This window comes from Salvia splendens, chromosome 14 (assembly GCF_004379255.2).
Source record: "Salvia splendens isolate huo1 chromosome 14, SspV2, whole genome shotgun sequence".
Classification (NCBI taxonomy): Eukaryota; Viridiplantae; Streptophyta; class Magnoliopsida; order Lamiales; family Lamiaceae; genus Salvia; species Salvia splendens.
Genome location: NC_056045.1, coordinates 7,496,958 through 7,516,847, shown reverse-complemented (window position 1 = coordinate 7,516,847; position 19,890 = coordinate 7,496,958). Strand labels below are relative to the sequence as shown.

The window sequence follows — 19,890 nt, the reverse complement described above, 5'->3', positions numbered from 1 at the left end:
GGCATTGGAAAATATTCTAAAATTTATTAAACAATTCCCCACAATTAATTCAATTATCAACCCAATGATTTATTTACAAAACCCAAATTCTCCACCTTATCTCTCAAATTATTATTCTAAAGCCCCAAAACAATTTAAGTGGAGCCCAACTTAAATAGATCATCCAATTAATTTATTAAGCCCGAAAATTAAATAAATTCGAAAATGGGCCTCACACTCACTATGTATTGCAGCCCCAAATTAATTTGAAGGGGATTGGGCTCGGATTTATTTTGCATAACCTATTCTAATTATATTCATGGCCCAAAACCATTTAATTCATTATCCCAAGTAAAATAAGCCCAAATAAAACCCTATGTAAAAAAAACTAAGTCTTCTTCCTCCCCCATTCCTCAATCTCACGACAACAGCCCCTCTCTCTCCCTTCTCTCCCCAGTCGCGGCCGATCCACCGCCCTACCAGCGCCGCCGGAGCGGCGGTGCTCCTTTCTCCCTCCCTTCTCTCCCTCTCCTCTCTTCTCTCTTCTCTTCACCGCACCGACGCCGTTGCCGAAGCGGATCCGCCTCCGTCGCCCAGCTTCCCTCCCCCACTTCTTTCCTCTCCCTCGGTTCCCCCTTCACCGACGGCATGCAGGTGTAGCGGCTTCGCCGCCCTCCTCCCGGCAGTCCGGCCGTATCCGGACAGCAACGGATCAGTGCTCCCTCTCTCCCTTCTCTCCCTCTCCTCGCTTCTCTTCTCCCCCTCGGCTATGCTCGCGCCGCCAATCCGCCGCACCGCCGACGCCTCTGCAGATCCGCCACCGTCCCGGATCCGCGCCCGCCGTCGCCGAGAACTTCTCCCAGCCGCCGACGTCGTTCCCGACAGGTAGGGTAGGCCAAAATTTATTTTTATCATTTTTCCCCTTTGTTATATTTTCTAAAGATTAAATCTTGGATTTAAAAGTTTGGTGTTCTTAAATTGTAGATTTGTCAAGGTTGTGCTATTGGCAGTTGCTAGGGTGTTGGGCTGCCCTCATCGTCTCTAGGCTGCCGAGAATCTGTCTCCGGCAGATTCATACCCAAGAGATAAGTTTTCCTAATTTTTGCTTACTTTAGTTTGTCTATTATATAGATTGGAAGACTTTGAGTAATTATCTTGCTATTTGGAAGATCTGACGGTGAAACACTACTTAATAAATGTGGTTTCTGATCTTACATGGGCAAATTCTATTCTCAGTTTAATATGCAGTTTAATATGCATATGCTTGTACATATGTGAAAGAAAAGAAAAGGATTTGGTGTTTACCTTTTTGTGTGGGAACAAAAGTGGTGTTGGATTGTAGACTTGATCCTACAATTATATGCAACTCCCCCGTCTCTGATTCTTGTTCTCCCGTTCAATTCGTTGACGTGTGTTTGAAGAGAAGGTTTGGGACATCTAGTGGTGATGTATGTGAGTGAAAGTAAGTGATTTGGTGATGTATGTGAGTGAAAGTAAGTGATTTGCATAATCGTATATATCTTTATAAAAGATGGCAAGTGGCAAGTATATCTTTATAAAGATGGCAAGTGGCAAGTATATCTTTCAAATATTCTGTCAGAGATATGATGATATCTACTGCAAATCCATCATTTAATGTTGTATTTGAAAAGGTCGATCCTCTAGGATCTACCCACTCTTTTTTTTTATTAAATTAATTATTTGAGTATTTGTTCACTTGTTCGTTTAATTTGGTGTAGGTAAAACGCAGTTTAAGCTCGTGGCTTTGGTGTAGGAAAACAAATAACATCCATAGTCTTCCTTGATGATGTACCAGACTTTCTTGGAGTACGAACACGGGCTGCGTGAACTTTTCCCTAATTGTAATAGATAAGGATTTGATAAATTTATATAATAGTAATTAGCGGACTTCGAGATATGCCGGACATTATAAATTTTTATTTGATGTATTTTTTTTTCTTTTTTTTTTACTTGAAATATTCGTTCGAGAACGAATCAACGATTATTTATAATTCCAAGATCAATTATTATACATGAAAATGGCAGATTTCGAATACTTCAACGATCACTTATTATTTATCTTTAGGCTAATAATAATAAGGTACGAAAGTTCGGGTTGTTACATTCTACCCCCCTTAAAAGAAATTTCGTCCCGAAATTTAGGAAGTATTTAGACCAAAAAGCTCGGGATATTTCTCCTTCATTTTCTCTTCTAGCTCCCATGTTGCCTCTTCTGGTCCGTGGTTTTTCCACAAAACCTTCTCTGTAGTAATCGACTTGTTCCGAAGCGTTGCGTCTTTCAATCTAGTATTTCCACCGGCTTTTCTTCGTAACTCAGGTCAGGTTCTAGAGCGATTTCTTCGTGGTGCATCACATGTTTTGGGTCGAACACGTACCTTCAAAGTTGGGAGACGTGGAATTCGTTGTGTGCGTTCCCAAAGTTGGGTGGTAATGCCAAGCGATATGCTACTGGGCCCACTTTCTCTAGAATTTCATAGGGTCTCACGCGAGGAAATATAGAGTTGATCTAACCGTTTTAACTTTGATAGGAACTAAATTTGGGATTCCAAGAGAAATATTCGAATCGTTCTTGCTTTGTGTGGGCTCCAAGGTAGTCATGAAAATAAAACGATTATAATTATTTCAATTACGTGAGTGTTTGGTTCACCACAAACTTTCACCAGTAGCTTGCAACAAGGGTTTTCATGAAGTGCAAGGACTAGGCTCAATTGGGCTCATTATGCTCACTCCCAGAAAAGAAAAGATACAACTTCAAAGGGCTTGAGCTATACCCATAGAACTTGAGAATTTTATTTTGGGAAGAGCTTGTCAGATGGAATAAATTGCGAAAGTGAGGGTATGAGGAAGAGAATGTAGATGTCAACAATAGGTTGCCAATAATATTCAAAATGAACAATCAAGTAGAAAAGTTTCAAGTATCCCCAGATGATAACAGGAAGACCTGAGATGGTTGGTTACAAATGGATTTGAAAAGAAGAGGAAAAACAAACAATTGCAATTTGCTCGACAACACTGTGATAGAAGATCATATCAATGAAATTTTTAGAGTTTATAAGTAATTCAGGGAAACTAACTAATAAAGAGGGCAACAAGAGGAAACTAGCCAAGGGAGAAACAATGTGCCAGCTTTAACATGGAGCTTGCAGAAAAGCTCAAATCAAGAGACAACAGTCATATTTGAATTCAGAAGATGAGAGTACTCATGTAAAACAAAGAGCTTGTCCATAAGTATGTCTGAAAACACAAAGGGTCAAATTAAAAGGTTTAAGGTCTCACAAGATGGCTGTTCCAATATAGTAAGACTGAAAATGATTGGTCTCAAGTGGATTTGAGTAAGAAGAAAATCAAGGAACTACCCTTTTTGGTCAACAACATCGCGATACTATATCACGTTAATGAATTCACAAAGTTTATAACCAAATCACGGAAATTAACTAGTAGAGAAGACCACCAGAGCAAACTAGTTCAGGGAGAAAACAAATTGCTAGACTTGGAGTTGTTGAAGAGCTCAAAGCATGATGGAATAATTGTAGTGGAATTAATAAGAGGGAAATACTCATATAAAATAAAGAGCTTGTCAAGAAGCACTTTTGAACACACAAAAGTCCACTAATGATCTTTGAATAACATATTATCATTGAAGAAACAATTGCTTAAGAAGCATGATCATTCTGAAGGCTATAAATAAAGTAACTCCTAGTATAGGAGTTTGGTGGCAAGAATTCAGAGAGTCAAAGTATTGCTTTTATACAGAACGAGTAAAGAAGGACCGTAGTCACTGGAGGTTATCAGAAAACATGAGGGAGCAAGCTCAAAACTGAAAGTGATTCACAACCCTGACATAGAAGAGGGAAAATAATGGCACATTACCTTGCAAAAGGAGTCATTTAAGGTCTTAATTCAACAAAAGTATTTTGATCAAGGGGGATGCGAGAAAATGAAATTCATGGGAATCCAAGTAAGCGTTGCTGATGAATCTTCTTGGTTAACTACGATGGTGATACTCCGTTGTTTAACTCTTTATAGAGGATTGTAAATGAGTTATGAGAAACTTTGGTCACAAGCTACTTTCACTTTACTATCACGTCAGATGACCATATGTGGGGATTACGACTCTTTGGTACTCTTGGTTCGTCATAACGTTCATCCTCGTAACACGTCGTTTCTGTTTACTTATATTGTAGAGCTAGGTTCTTTGTTTACATTGTAATCATATTCTCTTGCTATGTATGTGTACATCGCTTAGTTGGATCAAAGGTAAGGGTATGATCCTTTGGAGTGATTGAATTGTCCAGAAAGACAATGGTTAACCCAGATTATTCATGTCACTGGGACGTAGAAAATGACATTTAATCCCTACCATCTTTCTAGAAACATCGTTTTGTTCTATGTTGGATTGCTTTTCTCGTGACGAAGTTTCTTTCTTATCGCGTCATTTTCTTTTCATCGCTCGGGAAAGCGAGAAATGTTCATACTGTACTTCTAAGTTCGAGTTCATATTGTGTTCTAGAAGGAACGAATAACTAAGTATTCTAAGTTCTTGGAAATTTCGATTTCCCCATGTCTACTCAAAAAGAGGTATCATTTCAAAAACTCAAAAACAAGACATCATTTCAACAATTGGTACTAGACTCGTATACTTTATACTTTCATATTTCAGTACCTTTTTCCATTTGGGAAAGTTACTTCTTTATTCATGCATTCACAGTCTTTAGCCAAGAAAAGACATACTAACTCTTTCTTTAAGCATTCTACCAAATCAAGAATCATCAACTCTTTCTTTAAACCTGGTATTTTCATCTGTCCACTCAAATCAACTGCATGAGTTATTTTTCTAATTCAAACTTTTAAACATCTTGACTTTCTTTTGAAAAAGAACAAGTTACATTTTTCCTCATTGAGCGCGATTGGTGGGAGTGCTAAGAGCATTTTCATCGATTAGACAGTCTAGTGGAACAAGGCTAGACCAAAGATTTTCCAAGAAGACTCTCGGGTTCAGAGCGAGATAGAATGCTCTGATACCACTCTGTCACGACCGCATTTTCTAAGGATAGAAAACACGGTTGATCGCGACTAGGGGAGGATTAAAGAAGCGGGGAAGAAAGGGGAAAACAACACAAATCGACCATAGCTCGAAACAAATGGGAATAGCTCGAAATAAAATCAGAGTTTTGAACAAAATAGACTTGAGTCTTTTAAGATGCACAACGGAAGCAAATGAACGCGGTTCCATGTATGAAGACATGAACCTCCGAGAGTCAAAATCTGACTGAATTAAATGTCTTGTCTCAATAGCACTTCTTCCACCACTTCGCTGCTCAACCTGCACATTTATAAATATATGCAGGGCTGAGTACAAAAAGTACTCAGTGAACACATTGCCGAAAATTACACATATACGTTTGAAAATATTGTCAAGCCATCATTACAGTAACACTCGGGGGTGTTATTGAAAAGACCCGAGCTTACTAAAAATATTCACATTGGGTTGCAACCCCTTTTTCCGGTACTTAGCCATATCTGATCACATTGTGCCGTCGAGATGGTGTTCTCGCACGGTCACCTTCTCTGCCCAACATGTCAGAGGTATTCTTGTGCCGGGAAGGTGGCCACCTTCCACGGTCACCTTCTCTGCCCAACATGTCAGAGGTATCCTTGTGCCGGGAAGGTGGCCACCTTCCTCGGTCACCTGCTCTGCCCAACATGACAGAGGTAGCTTGTGTACACTAGTCCGAGCGGGGACACCACCCTCACTTGGACCCGAATTCGATTCAAATATATCATCATTCATAAATTCTTTGGCCTTAGCCAAACAGATAGGCATCATACAAAACATTTATGGCAAGACAACATCATTAAAATCACGAACATGTGTTCGTGTTTTCATAAAATACGATTTGTATTTTTAGTATAAGAAAGCTCACCTTGATCGTTTAGTTTCTTTTACTTGAATTTTCCTGACTCCACCCCTAACTCACGGAGATAGCCTTTTGAAAACAAACAACGTACTAATAAGACTCGAGAATTTCACATACTTATAGGAATGCATGCCCCTACTTTATTTCTTTTATCATTTGTTCACCGTTAGAAAATTTTAGAAACTTGCATATTAATTAAATTGGGAAATTTAATTAATAGCACTTCTTTATTAAACTTAATTATTTCTGTGACTTGAGAACATCGTCTCCCTCTTTCTTTCCATTTCCTTATTGGGGGCCCGAGGCGTCGCGGGGCGATGCCGGTCGGCCGCTTACGCCCATAATTCCTCCGTTGGCACCTCGTATTTTCCATCATAATATAGAACAAAAATCCCAAAATTTATTTAAGCGCATAATTGAATTATCGCAACTATTTCCCTTTGTTAAGAAAAATTGTATGTTTTCCGGACATGGGATAAATTATTCATATTTCAAAATTATTTCGAAAATTAATTAAATAACTCCTAAAAATTTATTTAATCCCATGATTAACTTATCGTAATAATTTCCCACCGAGAATTTATATTTATTTCGGCATTGGAAAATATTCTAAAATTTATTAAACAATTCCCCACAATTAATTCAATTATCAACCCAATGATTTATTTACAAAACCCAAATTCTCCACCTTATCTCTCAAATTATTATTCTAAAGCCCCAAAACAATTTAAGTGGAGCCCAACTTAAATAGATCATCCAATTAATTTATTAAGCCCGAAAATTAAATAAATTCGAAAATGGGCCTCACACTCACTATGTATTGCAGCCCCAAATTAATTTGAAGGGGATTGGGCTCGGATTTATTTTGCATAACCTATTCTAATTATATTCATGACCCAAAACCATTTAATTCATTAGCCCAAGTAAAATAAGCCCAAATAAAACCCTATGTAAAAAAAACTAAGTCTTCTTCCTCCCCCATTCCTCAATCTCACGACAACAGCCCCTCTCTCTCCCCTCTCTCCCCCGTCGCGGCCGATCCACCGCCCTACCAGCGCCGCCGGAGCGGCGGCGCTCCTTTCTCCCTCCCTTCTCTCCCTCTCATCTCTTCTCTCTTCTCTTCACCGCACCGCCGCCGTTGCCGAAGCGGATCCGCCTCCGTCGCCCACCTTCCCTCCCCCACTTCTTTCCTCTCCCTCGGTTCCCCCTTCACCGACGGCATGCAGGTGCAGCGGCTTCGCCGCCCTCCTCCCGGCAGTCCGGCCGTCTCCGGACAGCAACGGATCGGTGCTCCCTCTCTCCCTTCTCTCCCTCTCCTCGCTTCTCTTCTCCCCCTCGGCTATGCTCGCGCCGCCAATCCGCCGCACCGCCGACGCCTCTGCGGATCCGCCACCGTCGCGGATCCGCGCCCGCCGTCGCCGAGAACTTCCCCCAGCCGCCGACGTCGTTCCCGACAGGTAGGGTAGGCCAAAATTTATTTTTATCATTTTTCCCCTTTGTTATATTTTCTAAAGATTAAATCTTGGATTTAAAAGTTTGGTGTTCTTAAATTGTAGATTTGTCAAGGTTGTGCTATTGGCAGTTGCTAGGGTGTTGGGCTGCCCTCATCGTCTCTAGGCTGCCGAGAATCTGTCTCCGGCAGATTCATACCCAAGAGATAAGTTTTCCTAATTTTTGCTTACTTTAGTTTGTCTATTATATAGATTGGAAGACTTTGAGTAATTATCTTGCTATTTGGAAGATCTGACGGTGAAACACTACTTAATAAATGTGGTTTCTGATCTTACATGGGAAAATTCTATTCTCAGTTTAATATGCAGTTTAATATGCATATGCTTGTACATATGTGAAAGAAAAGAAAAGGATTTGGTGTTTACCTTTTTGTGTGGGAACAAAAGTGGTGTTGGATTGTAGACTTGATCCTACAATTATATGCAACTCCCCCGTCTCTGATTCTTGTTCTCCCGTTCAATTCGTTGATGTGTGTTTGAAGAGAAGGTTTGGGACATCTAGTGGTGATGTATGTGAGTGAAAGTAAGTGATTTGGTGATGTATGTGAGTGAAAGTAAGTGATTTGGTGATGTATGTATCTTTATAAAAGATGGCAAGTGGCAAGTATATCTTTCAAATATTCTGTCAGAGATATGATGATATCTACTGCAAATCCATCATTTAATGTTGTATTTGAAAAGGTCGATCCTCTAGGATCTACCCACTCTCTTTTTTTTTATTAAATTAATTATTTGCGTATTTGTTCACTTGTTCGTTTAATTTGGTGTAGGTAAAACGCAGTTTAAGTTCGTGGCTTTGGTGTAGGAAAACAAATAACATCCATAGTCTTCCTTGATGATGTACCAGACTTTCTTGGAGTACGAACACGGGCTGCGTGAACTTTTCCCTAATTGTAATAGATAAGGATTTGATAAATTTATATAATAGTAATTTAGCGGACTTCGAGATATGCCGGACATATTTGATGTATTTTTTTTCTTTTTTTTTTACTTGAAATATTCGTTCGAGAACGAATCAACGATTATTTATAATTCCAAGATCAATTATTATACATGAAAATGGCAGATTTCGAATACTTCAACGATCACTTATTATTTATCTTTAGGCTAATAATAATAAGGTACGAAAGTTCAGGTTGTTACATACCTATAAATCTTTAACAAGTGGAAATACGTATAGCAAAGCTTTATTTTAATTTTGTCTGTAGGGGCAGCGTAGTTAGTTTCGGAGGAGCAGATTTGTGTGAACGGTCAAGGATCAAATCCCACTACTGTCGTGTAGTTGCAACACCTCTCAGCACAGGTCTTGGGAGGTGGGCTTCTGGCAGGCAGTGGGTTAGGCCCTAACCCGCTAACCCATGGCGGGTTTCCATAATTATTATCAAAATTATCTTACTCGTAAATACAGAAAAGTAATCACATTACCCATTTTGAGATATTAGAAGTTTACCTTTTTTCTCTTTACATATACAAAAAATTCTAAATACATACAAAAGGTAATTATAATTTTAATTTTGTTAACATATAATATTATAAAATTCAATTAGTATGAATGATATAGTGCATAAATTAAATTAACTATATAAATAATACTAGTGTAAATTAAATTAACTATACAAATAATTATATGTAAGATGTCTTTGATAATTATTTATATTGTTAATTTAGTGTATTTTAATATTCAATGCGAACAAAAGTTAAAGTTATAGTAATTACACTTTATATTTGTCTATATTTTTTTGTATATATAGATGACGTGATATTATTCTCAATTTATATGTAAGATGTCTTTGATAATAATTGTAAAAAAGGATTAATATATAAATCTATAGAAAAATGAAAAACCTTAGATATATTATGTGTTTGTATATATTTATTTATTATATATAGAATATGGAGAAATTTTCTATATAAGTTAATAGTATGTTGTCGTATTTAGTATTTTCATTGTTTATATATTTAGTTGGAAGTGTGCTATATATATTTCCACTTGTTAAAAATTTATATATAGGACAAATAGGATTTATAGGATATATCAAATAGAATTGTTTGAGTAGAAATTTTTTTCTCACCTTCACTTTATTTGAGATGATTTTATTAGAAATGAAAGCTGTTTAGAATTGTGACTTATTGCCATATAATTAAACCATTTCATAGGTGTTCAGTTTCCATGAATTAGGCCAAGTTTTGACTACTTTTTGCTTTTCTTTATTTAGATTTTATTGTGGGTGGGCGACTATGCCCCTGGAGTTGCGGGGTAGGGGTGGGGGCAATTCTTAAAAGAAGGGATAGAAATGGTATTCCATTCTTAATTCTTGATGCGAATATTTGCTACAAATATCAACATTTTAAAAAGAAATAAAAAGTGGAGATTTCTTCGAGCTACAGTGCAGGCTATGGCTATCTATAGAGCCAACAAAATTTGTACTCCCTCCATCATAAGATACGTGACTCACATTCCACTTTAGGTGTCCCATCATACCTGAGTCATTTCTATATATAATAAAAATTAAGAATTTTAAACATGATTTAGATTAAGTTTAATTAATGCCCTTATTACAATTAGCATTAAAATAATGTATTCTAAAATATTCGGTACCCAACACTCCAATTCCAAAGTCACTCACATTTTACGTCTCTCTCTCTTCCCACTCAATCTCTCATTTCTGTCCATCCGCCTCTTGCAAAAAAAAAAACCAATAGATCTAACATTTCTTATTCAAATTCTCACTCAATCAATGGCTTCCGACGAATCTGCTGGTAGTGGGGAACCTAACCCATCCGACGACGGTTGGGTTAACCCCCGACGCCCCCTCACTCGCCCTATCTTGTCATATGTCCATGGATGCTATAAGTCTGCTGTCGGTGGCGATGGTGGTGGAGAATCTCTCACCGTGATGCAAGGAAAAAGGAAAGCAAGAAGTTTCTCACCCTCCCCCTCCCGCCCCCTCGTTGTGCCGATCGAATATTCTGGCGGAGAAGCTCTTCTCCATGTCCTGATGCCACACCCAACTTTTAATGTGAATCAAAAATTTCAAATTTCAATTTACTTGGGTTTGATTATTTAATGTCAGCTTTTTGGTGAATTTGAATGAAAATTTTGTATGGTAACTTGGAAAGTGTGGTGCCAACGTTTGATGTGAATCAATAATTTCAAATTTTAATTTACATTTGATTTGACTATTTTAATGTCAGTACAACTACTTAGAAATATGCACAACTTAAAATAAGTAGAGATAAATAAATAATGTTAAAAACAATATATTATTCTATCTATTTTAAATTCAAAAATAAAAATACATCACTTAATCTACATTGTTAGCAACCTTTTTTACACCACTAAACAACACTATCTAAATTCATGTGTCCAAAAGAAGCGAATCGCTTATCTTGGAACGGAGGGAGTATCAAACATACTGCGGCTATATATAGAGCCAACAAAATTTGTATCAAACATACTAAATACTCAATAATACTTAGAGTCAAGTGTAAATCTTGCTATATCCAGAAAGATGAACACACACTAAAGGTAAGGAAAATTCATGATAATATGCACTTGTCATAGGACAAAATATAGAGTTTTCAAACACAACTATTCGGGTATCGAGTAATCCGATACCCGGAAATCCAAAATTCTCAATACCCGATCCCGATCCCGATCCCGATCCCGATCCTGATCCGAAATCTGAAAAATCGGGTTTCGGATATGCAATTATCCAACTTTTTCGAGTTTGGATATCAGGTATTTAATACCCGCTATCCATTTTGACAGGCCTATTAGGACCCATAATAGAGTTTTCAAACACAACTATTCAAGACTCATCAGAGTTGTAAGAATAGATATTAAGTTAGAATATTTTATTTACTTTATAAATATTTTAATTTTAAATAAATATATAAAATTGAAGAAATAAAGTAATGATGAGATGAAAATTTTATAATTAAATTTAAGATTTAAATTTTGTGACGGATTTTATTAGTGTTTGATTGGAAAATGAAAAATGAAATTTAATGTAAAATTCGGAATATTGTAAGCTGAGAAAATGTGGCTGGAAGTAATTGTTTTCAGTGTGTCTTTGTCTTCAGTTAAAACTTAAAACAGCGAAAGTAATTCTACTCTCTCTTCGTTCGTTGTGTTTTCCTCTCTTTGATCGCCGGCACTCGATTCTGCTATTGCGCTATCCGCGGCTAGATCTCCTATCAGGTATTCGGAATTACCGAATTTATCGATTAAATGTGTTGGTGGATTGTTGGAGTGCCGAATCTTTCTTTCTTTTAATTCAAGTTTCGATTTTTGTTTGTGTTCACTCGCCAGATTAATGTTATGCTGGAATCACTGTGATTGTACCTTTGGATAGGCAGTGTTCCCGATCTTGATTGGCTATGTCCATTTTTCCTAACTGAGAAATTGAGTGCATGTGTTATGCGTGAGTTCACGCAGTCAACACCGAATTTTGGATTTTTATCATCTGCTGTCTGTCTGTGAACTAATTTGGTTGAGGTTATTAGGCTGGGTTTGGCGAATTCGGATTTGCGGAGAGCTTTGACAGAACTGGGTCGTGTAAAGTTGTGTTTTAGTTGTTAGGTTACTAGTTAGAAGTTATCCTAGGGCAATACAGGTGCACATTGTTCTAGTTGATGCGACACTTTTAGCTCACGGGTTCATTTGGCTTGAATGGTGTTGCATCATAATTATACACTTGGCATGTTTTCCCAAGTGTTTGAAGGATGACAGTAAAACTTACCTTAACTGCACCTTTACTCAGCGTCATTGTGTGTAACTTTGTGGAATTGATAGCACATTCATCCCTCACCTTCCAACTTCCAAAATGGGCTTGCCGGAGGCTAGAAGGTCATGGGTATTTAGCTCTATTTATGGACTTGGTGAGGCTGGGTAAAGACAGCTAGTCTAAGTACTATTACTGAGAAACAAAGACCTCTCTCTGGAAAATTGTTCAATACATTATATTCCTGGCTGTGATATATATGTTTCTTTAGATTATCTTTAAGTTTTACATCTTACTTAGATAAGAGAATATATGCATCTACATTTGCATTTTATGTTCAGCGCTTCAGGCAATAGGTCTTGATTCATATACTAGATAGCCTTAGGTCTTAAGGTTGCTTTTTGGGTCTCAAACAAAGAATGGAAAACCTTTTGACATTGTTAGAGAATGGATTGTCATGCTGTGTATGACCTTTTGCTCCTATAGGACCCCTCATCGCATTTATCTTATACTTTAAGTGATAAATCATTTTGCTTCTTATCCAACTTTATAGGTCTTAATATTACTTTATTTTCAAGGGAATTATATAAAAACTGATTTTTTTTGCCCAGCTTCTCTCGCCGTGCATATAAATTATCTTCTGTTTCTTATGCATTTTGTGACTTGTGCTTCCTGACTTGCAGAAATCATCCATTTCCTTAGTGGTCAAGCTAAAGCTTATGGGGACCGAAAATCCCAATCCTCGAAACTATCCATTAAGACCAGCTGCAACACCGTTTGCTTCTCAGCAATCTTCAACACCTTTCTTATCGTCTGGTCCTGTTGTTGGATCAGAAGCACCCATCTTTAGGCCAGGGCCTACTGCAGCGTCAAATTTCCAAGCACCTCCTTTTTCTGGGGGACCTCTGGTTGGAACGGAGGCCCCTGCCTTTAGACCCCCTCCATCAAGTAGATCTAATGAAGTTGTTCGCCCACCTCCTCCACCATCTTCTGGTGGCCCACCTATTTCAGGATTTCAGAGTTTCCCAAACCCCCCAATGCCCATGGCTGGTCAAGTACCACCTCCTCACATCTCTCTTACAGCCCGGCCTGGTATTGCTCCACCAACCAGACCTCCTCCTCCAGGTCCTGCTTCTATATTTTCACTGCCTCAGCCACCTTTGGTGTCCATGGGGTCTCCGCCTCAAAGCTTAAAAACTGGACAACCTAACCCAAATATCCCTCCTCCTGCAGATCAGCACTTCTCAGCTCCTAGGCCTAGTTCCCAGCCTTCTTCGCCACCACCTGGGACATCTTATGCTACTGGCAGGGGTATCTATCCAGGTTATGCCACCATGCAACCAAATTCTGTCTCCCAAGCTCCACCTATGCAGCCTGCCTCCTTTCAATTGCAACAAGGAGGTTATGGTCCACCTTTGCAGTCTGCCTCCTTTCCTTTACAACAAGGGGGGTATGGTCCACGAGCGCCTCCAACTTCTCTTCTAGCTCAACAAAGAGGTTATGCTCCCATTCCACCCATTTCGACTCCATCTGGCATCTATCCAGGGAACCAGTTCCAGCAACATGGCATAGCACCTCCAGTTGCTGCTCAACAGGGTTTGGCTGAGGATTTTAGTTCGCTCTCTCTTGGATCCATACCAGGATCGTTTGATGCTGGACTTGATATCACAGCCTTACCAAGGCCATTAGACGGTGATGTGGAACCTAAGTCTTTTGCTGACATGTACCAGATGAATTGTAATTCTAGATTCTTGCGACTGACAACAAGTGGCATACCGAATTCTCAATCATTGGCATCGCGGTGGCATTTGTCTATAGGGGCTGTTGTTAGCCCTCTGGCAGAAACTCCTCCTGGGGTTAGTCTTTATTAAGAACTTGATTTCACATATGTATAAATATGTCATTTTCAATCTATTTGTTTTAATTGCAACTTAATTTACTTTCAGGAGGAAGTTCCAATAGTTAATTTTTCCACAGGAATCATTAGATGTAGAAGGTGTCGTACTTATGTAAATCCATATGTCGCATTCACAGACAATGGAAGAAAGTGGAGATGCAATATATGTTCATTGCTAAATGATGGTAAAATTGTAAATCATTCCCAGACTTTATACTAGGTCTTTTAAGTCTTTGGAAAACTTGGAAGAAATCTCAGGGGAATTTCATTTGGGTTCCTTAAATTTTATAATTCCAAAAGGTGCAGCACTGGTTACCACTTACCAGTAGCTTCTTATGTGCAGTTCCAAGTGATTATTTTGCTCAAGTGGATGCTAGTGGCAGAAGAGTTGATTTGGATCAAAGGCCTGAACTTATAAAGGGTAGTGTTGAGTTTATCGCTCCAGCTGAGTACATGGTCCGCCCTCCAATGCCGCCACTGTATTTTTTCCTCATCGATGTGTCAATATCTGCTGTTAAAAGTGGAATGCTTGAGGTAACTTTTATTGTGTTGATTAATCAACTAAAATGTCGTTTGCAATTGCATAATCCTTAGTGTATAGTTAACAGGTCTACGGCCTAGCAGATGTAAGATACGTTACTTTTATATAAGACCTAATCTATCATTAGTCATTACCCTGTATTGGAAATATTTTGATTTGACAAAGAGGTTGTAGGTTCGGTACAGATACTATGCCATATTTGTATTCTATAATTAATCGAAGCATTTGGTATGAGTGAAAGTAGAATTGGATCTAATTGTAATTTTTGTTAATGCCCAGAGTTTGTTGTTCTGACTTTATTTGTTTTTCTAAGTATTTTCTGACATTTATCTTAGAATCTGTTATTGTTCTACATAATTCCCCGCCTGAGATTTAGCTACTCGGCATGTGCAAATTATCTTCAGAATCTGCTGTTCCAGTTCTAATTTCCGAACACTCTCGGTGGACGTGAATGGCCTTTTTCTTGATAATTATTTTTCAGGGTTTTATTTAGCTATTGTTTAGTTAATAGGGTGGTTCTTTGATGGATGTTTTAAGCTTAACAATTTAGTGGGTGATATGAAACAATTTATTTGGCTTTTCGAAACTTATTCTGTTTTTAATACTTATGCTATTTTGATATTATGTAATTTCTGAGACATCTAGTTTATTATGTTTTTTTTTTCCTCAAATTGGTTGAAGAAATATTTACTTTCTTCCAGGAACAATAAAACAGTTACTACTATATCCCAATTATTTGTCAGCTCTTCTATTAACTGAATAAATGCTAATAATGTATTTCAGGTTATGGCACAGACTATTAGGTCTTGTCTGGACAACTTACCTGGTTCTACACGAACACAAATTGGCTTTATAACTTATGACAGCACCATACATTTCTATAACATGAAGGTAAATGATTGTGCATAAGAATTTTGTTTTATAGTTTTATCCTGCTTAACATAACGTTGGTGGCTTTCTCTTGCATCAGTCATCATTGCCGCAGCCTCAGATGATGGTTATCTCAGATTTGGATGATGTATTTGTTCCATTACCAGATGATCTTCTAGTCAACTTGTCAGAATCTAGGAGTGTGGTGGAGGCATTCCTTGATAGTTTGCCCTCTATGTTCCAGGAGAACATGAATGTTGAATCCGCATTTGGTCCGGCTCTGAAAGCCGCATTCTTGGTTATGGTGAGTCTCCCTCTGTAGCTTGCACCATTTAAACCATGACCAGTAACTAAGAACTAGATTTTGAAATAACACTATGGCTAATGCCTCTCCTATTTGGCATTCATGTTACTAATCTTCTGTTTGATGTTCGAGGGTTGTACCTATGGAAACTATTCTCCTCTAGCTAGACTAACAAAATTTCTATTTCAATTGTCAGAGCCAACTTGGCGGTAAATTGTTAATTTTCCAGAATACTCTACCATCTCTTGGTGCTGGCCGTCTTAAGCTGCGTGGGGATGATATAAGAATTTATGGGACAGATAAAGAGCATACTATACGATTACCTGAAGATTCATTTTATAAACAGATGGCTGCTGATTTCACTAAGTACCAGATAGCTGTAAATGTTTATGCATTCAGTGATAAGTACACGGATATTGCATCTTTGGGTATGTTGTACACTCCTTCAACCTTTTATTTTAGTTAGAACCTTTAATAGTTTTTCTACTTGCTGCAAGGCCTTGATATAACCAACTAACTAGTCCGATGTCTTGACTTGCTACATGATGGTTACATTTCATTTTAACTCTGCCATCTTTGATGTTTCCTAGGAACACTGGCAAAGTATACTGGTGGTCAGGTGTACTATTATCCAAATTTCCAGGCTAGCATCCATAAAGAAAAGTTGAAACATGAGCTAAGCAGAGATCTTACCAGAGAAACTGCATGGGAAGCAGTCATGCGGATAAGATGTGGAAAAGGTAGGTTCTTAAGCAGCACTTTGATAACTTGGTGAAAACTAGTTGCTAGAAAGTCTTTGTCAAATTCTCTCTCTCTCTCTCTCTCTCTCTCTCTCTCTCTGTCTCTCTCTCTCTCTGTCTCTCTCTCTCTCTCTGTGTCACAATGCAGCTATTTTTTGTATTGTTGGATAAGCTTCTGATGCTGCCAGCTTGTATTTCTTTTTGCTCTTTTCTGTCTGTAGGAGTACGTTTCACATCTTATCATGGGAACTTTATGCTAAGATCCACGGACTTACTCGCGCTTCCTGCTGTTGACTGTGATAAAGCTTATGCAGCACAATTGTCTCTTGAAGAGACACTGCTGACTACCCAGACTGTCTACTTTCAAGTTGCATTACTGTATCCTTATCTAACCATTTTTTCAGTAACTATCTATTTGATATCTTGCAAGTTCTTATAACTTTCAGTTTCTGTATTTCAATAACATGCAAGGCAAATTCTTCTTCTTTTTAGAGAACTATTGGTGTTCTGGTATCCCATATTTTCTTCTTGTAAAGTTGCTTCTGCTGTCTACTCCACATTCATTTTTATTAATTAAGTGTCTATGCTTAAGGAATCTTTAGGGCCATCCTCATAACCTTCAATTTAGCGAACTAAAAGCCTTAACCTTTGCAAAGATATACATCATCATCTGGAGAGAGGCGTATTAGGGTACACACTGCAGCTGCTCCAGTTGTTGCAGATCTGGGAGAGATGTACCGCCTGGCTGACACTGGAGCAATTATTTCTTTGTTCTCCAGGCTAGGTAAGGATGGTTGTTTTTCTGTCAACTTCTTGTACATTCCTCAAACCTCTCCCCACAATCAGAAGGAAACATAATTGAGAAGATATAACTGTATTTTATTGTTCTTTTTAATACCCATCTACGAACATTGGTTTGAATTTAACGTGAATTCATCTGCAGCAATTGAAAAGACTTTGTCATCCAAGTTGGAAGATGCCCGGAATGCCATTCAACATCGTATTGTCAAAGCTTTAAGGGAATATCGAAATCTTTATGCTGTTCAACATCGCTTGTCTGGAAGGATGATCTACCCCGAGTCACTAAAATTCTTACCATTGTATGGACTAGCATTGTGCAAGTCACTATCCCTCCGTGGTGGGTATTCTGATGTGCAGCTTGATGAGCGAAGTGCTGCGGCTTACACCATGATGGCTTTACCAGTTAAAAGTTTGCTGAAACTTCTGTATCCTAACCTGGTTCGTGTGGATGAGTATCTTGTAAAAGTAAGTTTATTGCATTCTTGTTTCCTTTGTTAGAGTATGATTTGGTATGTATTTTACCTATTGCCTACGTCTCCTCAGACTGAAGAATTTGACACCAAAAAGAGGCTTCCACTAACTGTAGAGAGCTTAGACACCAGAGGTCTCTATATCTTTGATGATGGTTTCCAGTTCGTTGTATGGTTTGGAAAAGCACTTTCACCTGACATAACTAAGAATTTGGTTGGGGAAGATTTTGCCACAGACTTCTCAAAGGTGAACTTCCTTGACCTATATAAATTCTAATAAATTCTGTATTGCAACTACTTTACCTGTGCACGCAAGCATTGTCTGTTTACTTTTCCTACGTGTACCCTATCGAAATGTATAGTCATAGTTTAGCATTGGTTTTGCTGTTCGTAAGTAGATTGGATAGGAACTAAGAATTTTTTGTAGAAAATGCCTTGTTAAAACGCTGAAAATCTCGAGTAAGAGGCAACATGAGATTTTATATTATAATTGTTAGATAGTTGTGATCCAACAAAATCCATGGTGTCATTCTCTGATTTTGCTTAGTTTGTAACCTTTTGCATTTTCCAAAGTGGTGTTACTTTCCTGAATCTACCACTTATTTTGAACCATAGAAGTGGGGATGCCATCTGGGACTTTCAAGGACCTTACTTCCTAAACTCCAAATTCAATGCCAGATTTGGTGCAATGAATAGAGTCCCAATACAATTTACACCAACTTTGTAGTTTCTCCCACATTTATCCTCTACTTAACCTTTCAAACTCAGTTTGTGCATATGTTTATCACTTGGTTCTTCTTTTTATAAACTATGATTTGCATAAATTAAACGCATTTGACAGAGTAACTGAATTGTAAATTAAGATAAAATATATTTACAAATGAAAAATAGCATAATTTCTTAAAAAAACAAAACATGGCCATTAAATTTTGATTGATGTATTAAATTGTTTATTTTAAAGTTCTGGTTTACACAAATGGACTAAATTTGCTGGTATGTTGTTTGTACCAAAATTGCATAACATATAAAATTGCACAGAATTTTGAGTAGTGGGTTTTGTTATAACCTGAAGTGTTTCTAGCCCATAGTTTGACTATCAGTCATACTAAGCTGTCTTGAAATTGTCTTCAATTTTAATATTGCAATTTTCTGTAACTGACATTGAATACATTTTATTTTATGTGAAATTGTATTTCAGTATTTTCTTTCTAGATGTTACTCTCCTTTTGCCTTTGTATCCTGTTGTAAGATACTTTCCTCTTTGGTTGTGGATCCAGGTTAGCATTTCCCAAAGAGACAACAATGTGTCTAGAAAGATCATAGAGATTCTTAATCAATATAGGAAGAGCGATCCGTCATATTTTCAGCTATGCCATCTTGTGAGGCAGGGTGATCAACCTAGAGAAGGTTTCTTCCTACTCACAAGTCTTGTCGAGGACCAGACTGGTGGTGCCAATGGTTATGCTGACTGGATGTTGCTACTTTCTCGGCAAGTTCAACAAAATGCATAATAATTGGGTAATGATCTTACAATGTAATTCCAAAATTTCCACTCTCTTCTCTTCTTGGTTTGGGGATGGGATGGCTATGGTATACTCTCTCTCTCCTTGATTTCTTGACTGTCTCGATTGATACTGACAGGAAATTTGTTATTACGGTCATGTGAGAATTGCAAAGCAAACAGTAGCTCGCCCCTCAAACTCCAGACGGTCAAGGTCGTGAAGCGAATGCCGTTGAAGGCAAATAAAGGAAAGAAGAAGATGTAGATGTCCATGTATGTCTCCAAATTGTGGATCACTGGATTTTGAGATGAAATATATGCTGGCTTTGTGTTGGAAATGGATTCTGGAGTAGCAGCTAGTTTTGGAAAATGCAAGAGATAATCCATTATTATATTCATCATCTCTGTTTAGCTGGACAGTGCTTTTTGGGTTTATGAATTTTTACTTATTTAGTGTAATTTCATGCCAATTTATTTTTGTAATAGACAGCCAGATTTTGGGATGTGTATTTAGATATATATTAACAATATTCTTTTAAATATTTTTGTTGTATGTGGAATATGCGTGTAATGTTGATCTTTTGCCTTTAGTTTAGAGTTGGGACCATTT

General features: G+C 37.8%; 2 protein-coding genes across 2 annotated transcripts; both read left to right on the top strand.

Moving 5' to 3' along the window:
* Positions 1 to 6,715: 6,715 nt before the first annotated feature.
* LOC121764108 (pectinesterase inhibitor 10-like) lies at positions 6,716 to 8,379 on the top strand. Its single transcript, XM_042160180.1, has 3 exons — positions 6,716 to 6,735; positions 6,884 to 7,375; positions 7,475 to 8,379. The coding sequence occupies exons 1-3, from the start codon at positions 6,716 to 6,718 to the stop codon at positions 7,533 to 7,535; spliced, it is 573 nt and encodes a 190-aa protein (XP_042016114.1). The 3' UTR covers positions 7,536 to 8,379.
* Positions 8,380 to 11,496: 3,117 nt separating this feature from the next.
* On the top strand, positions 11,497 to 19,840 carry LOC121765117 (protein transport protein Sec24-like At3g07100). Its single transcript, XM_042161153.1, has 14 exons — positions 11,497 to 11,633; positions 12,840 to 14,012; positions 14,103 to 14,238; positions 14,397 to 14,587; positions 15,378 to 15,485; positions 15,565 to 15,768; positions 15,965 to 16,196; positions 16,359 to 16,508; positions 16,730 to 16,886; positions 17,165 to 17,292; positions 17,452 to 17,774; positions 17,853 to 18,026; positions 19,057 to 19,297; positions 19,421 to 19,840. Exons 2-13 carry the CDS (start codon positions 12,876 to 12,878, stop codon positions 19,288 to 19,290), a joined length of 3,174 nt encoding a protein of 1,057 aa, XP_042017087.1. The 5' UTR covers positions 11,497 to 11,633; positions 12,840 to 12,875; the 3' UTR covers positions 19,291 to 19,297; positions 19,421 to 19,840.
* Positions 19,841 to 19,890: the final 50 nt, after the last annotated feature.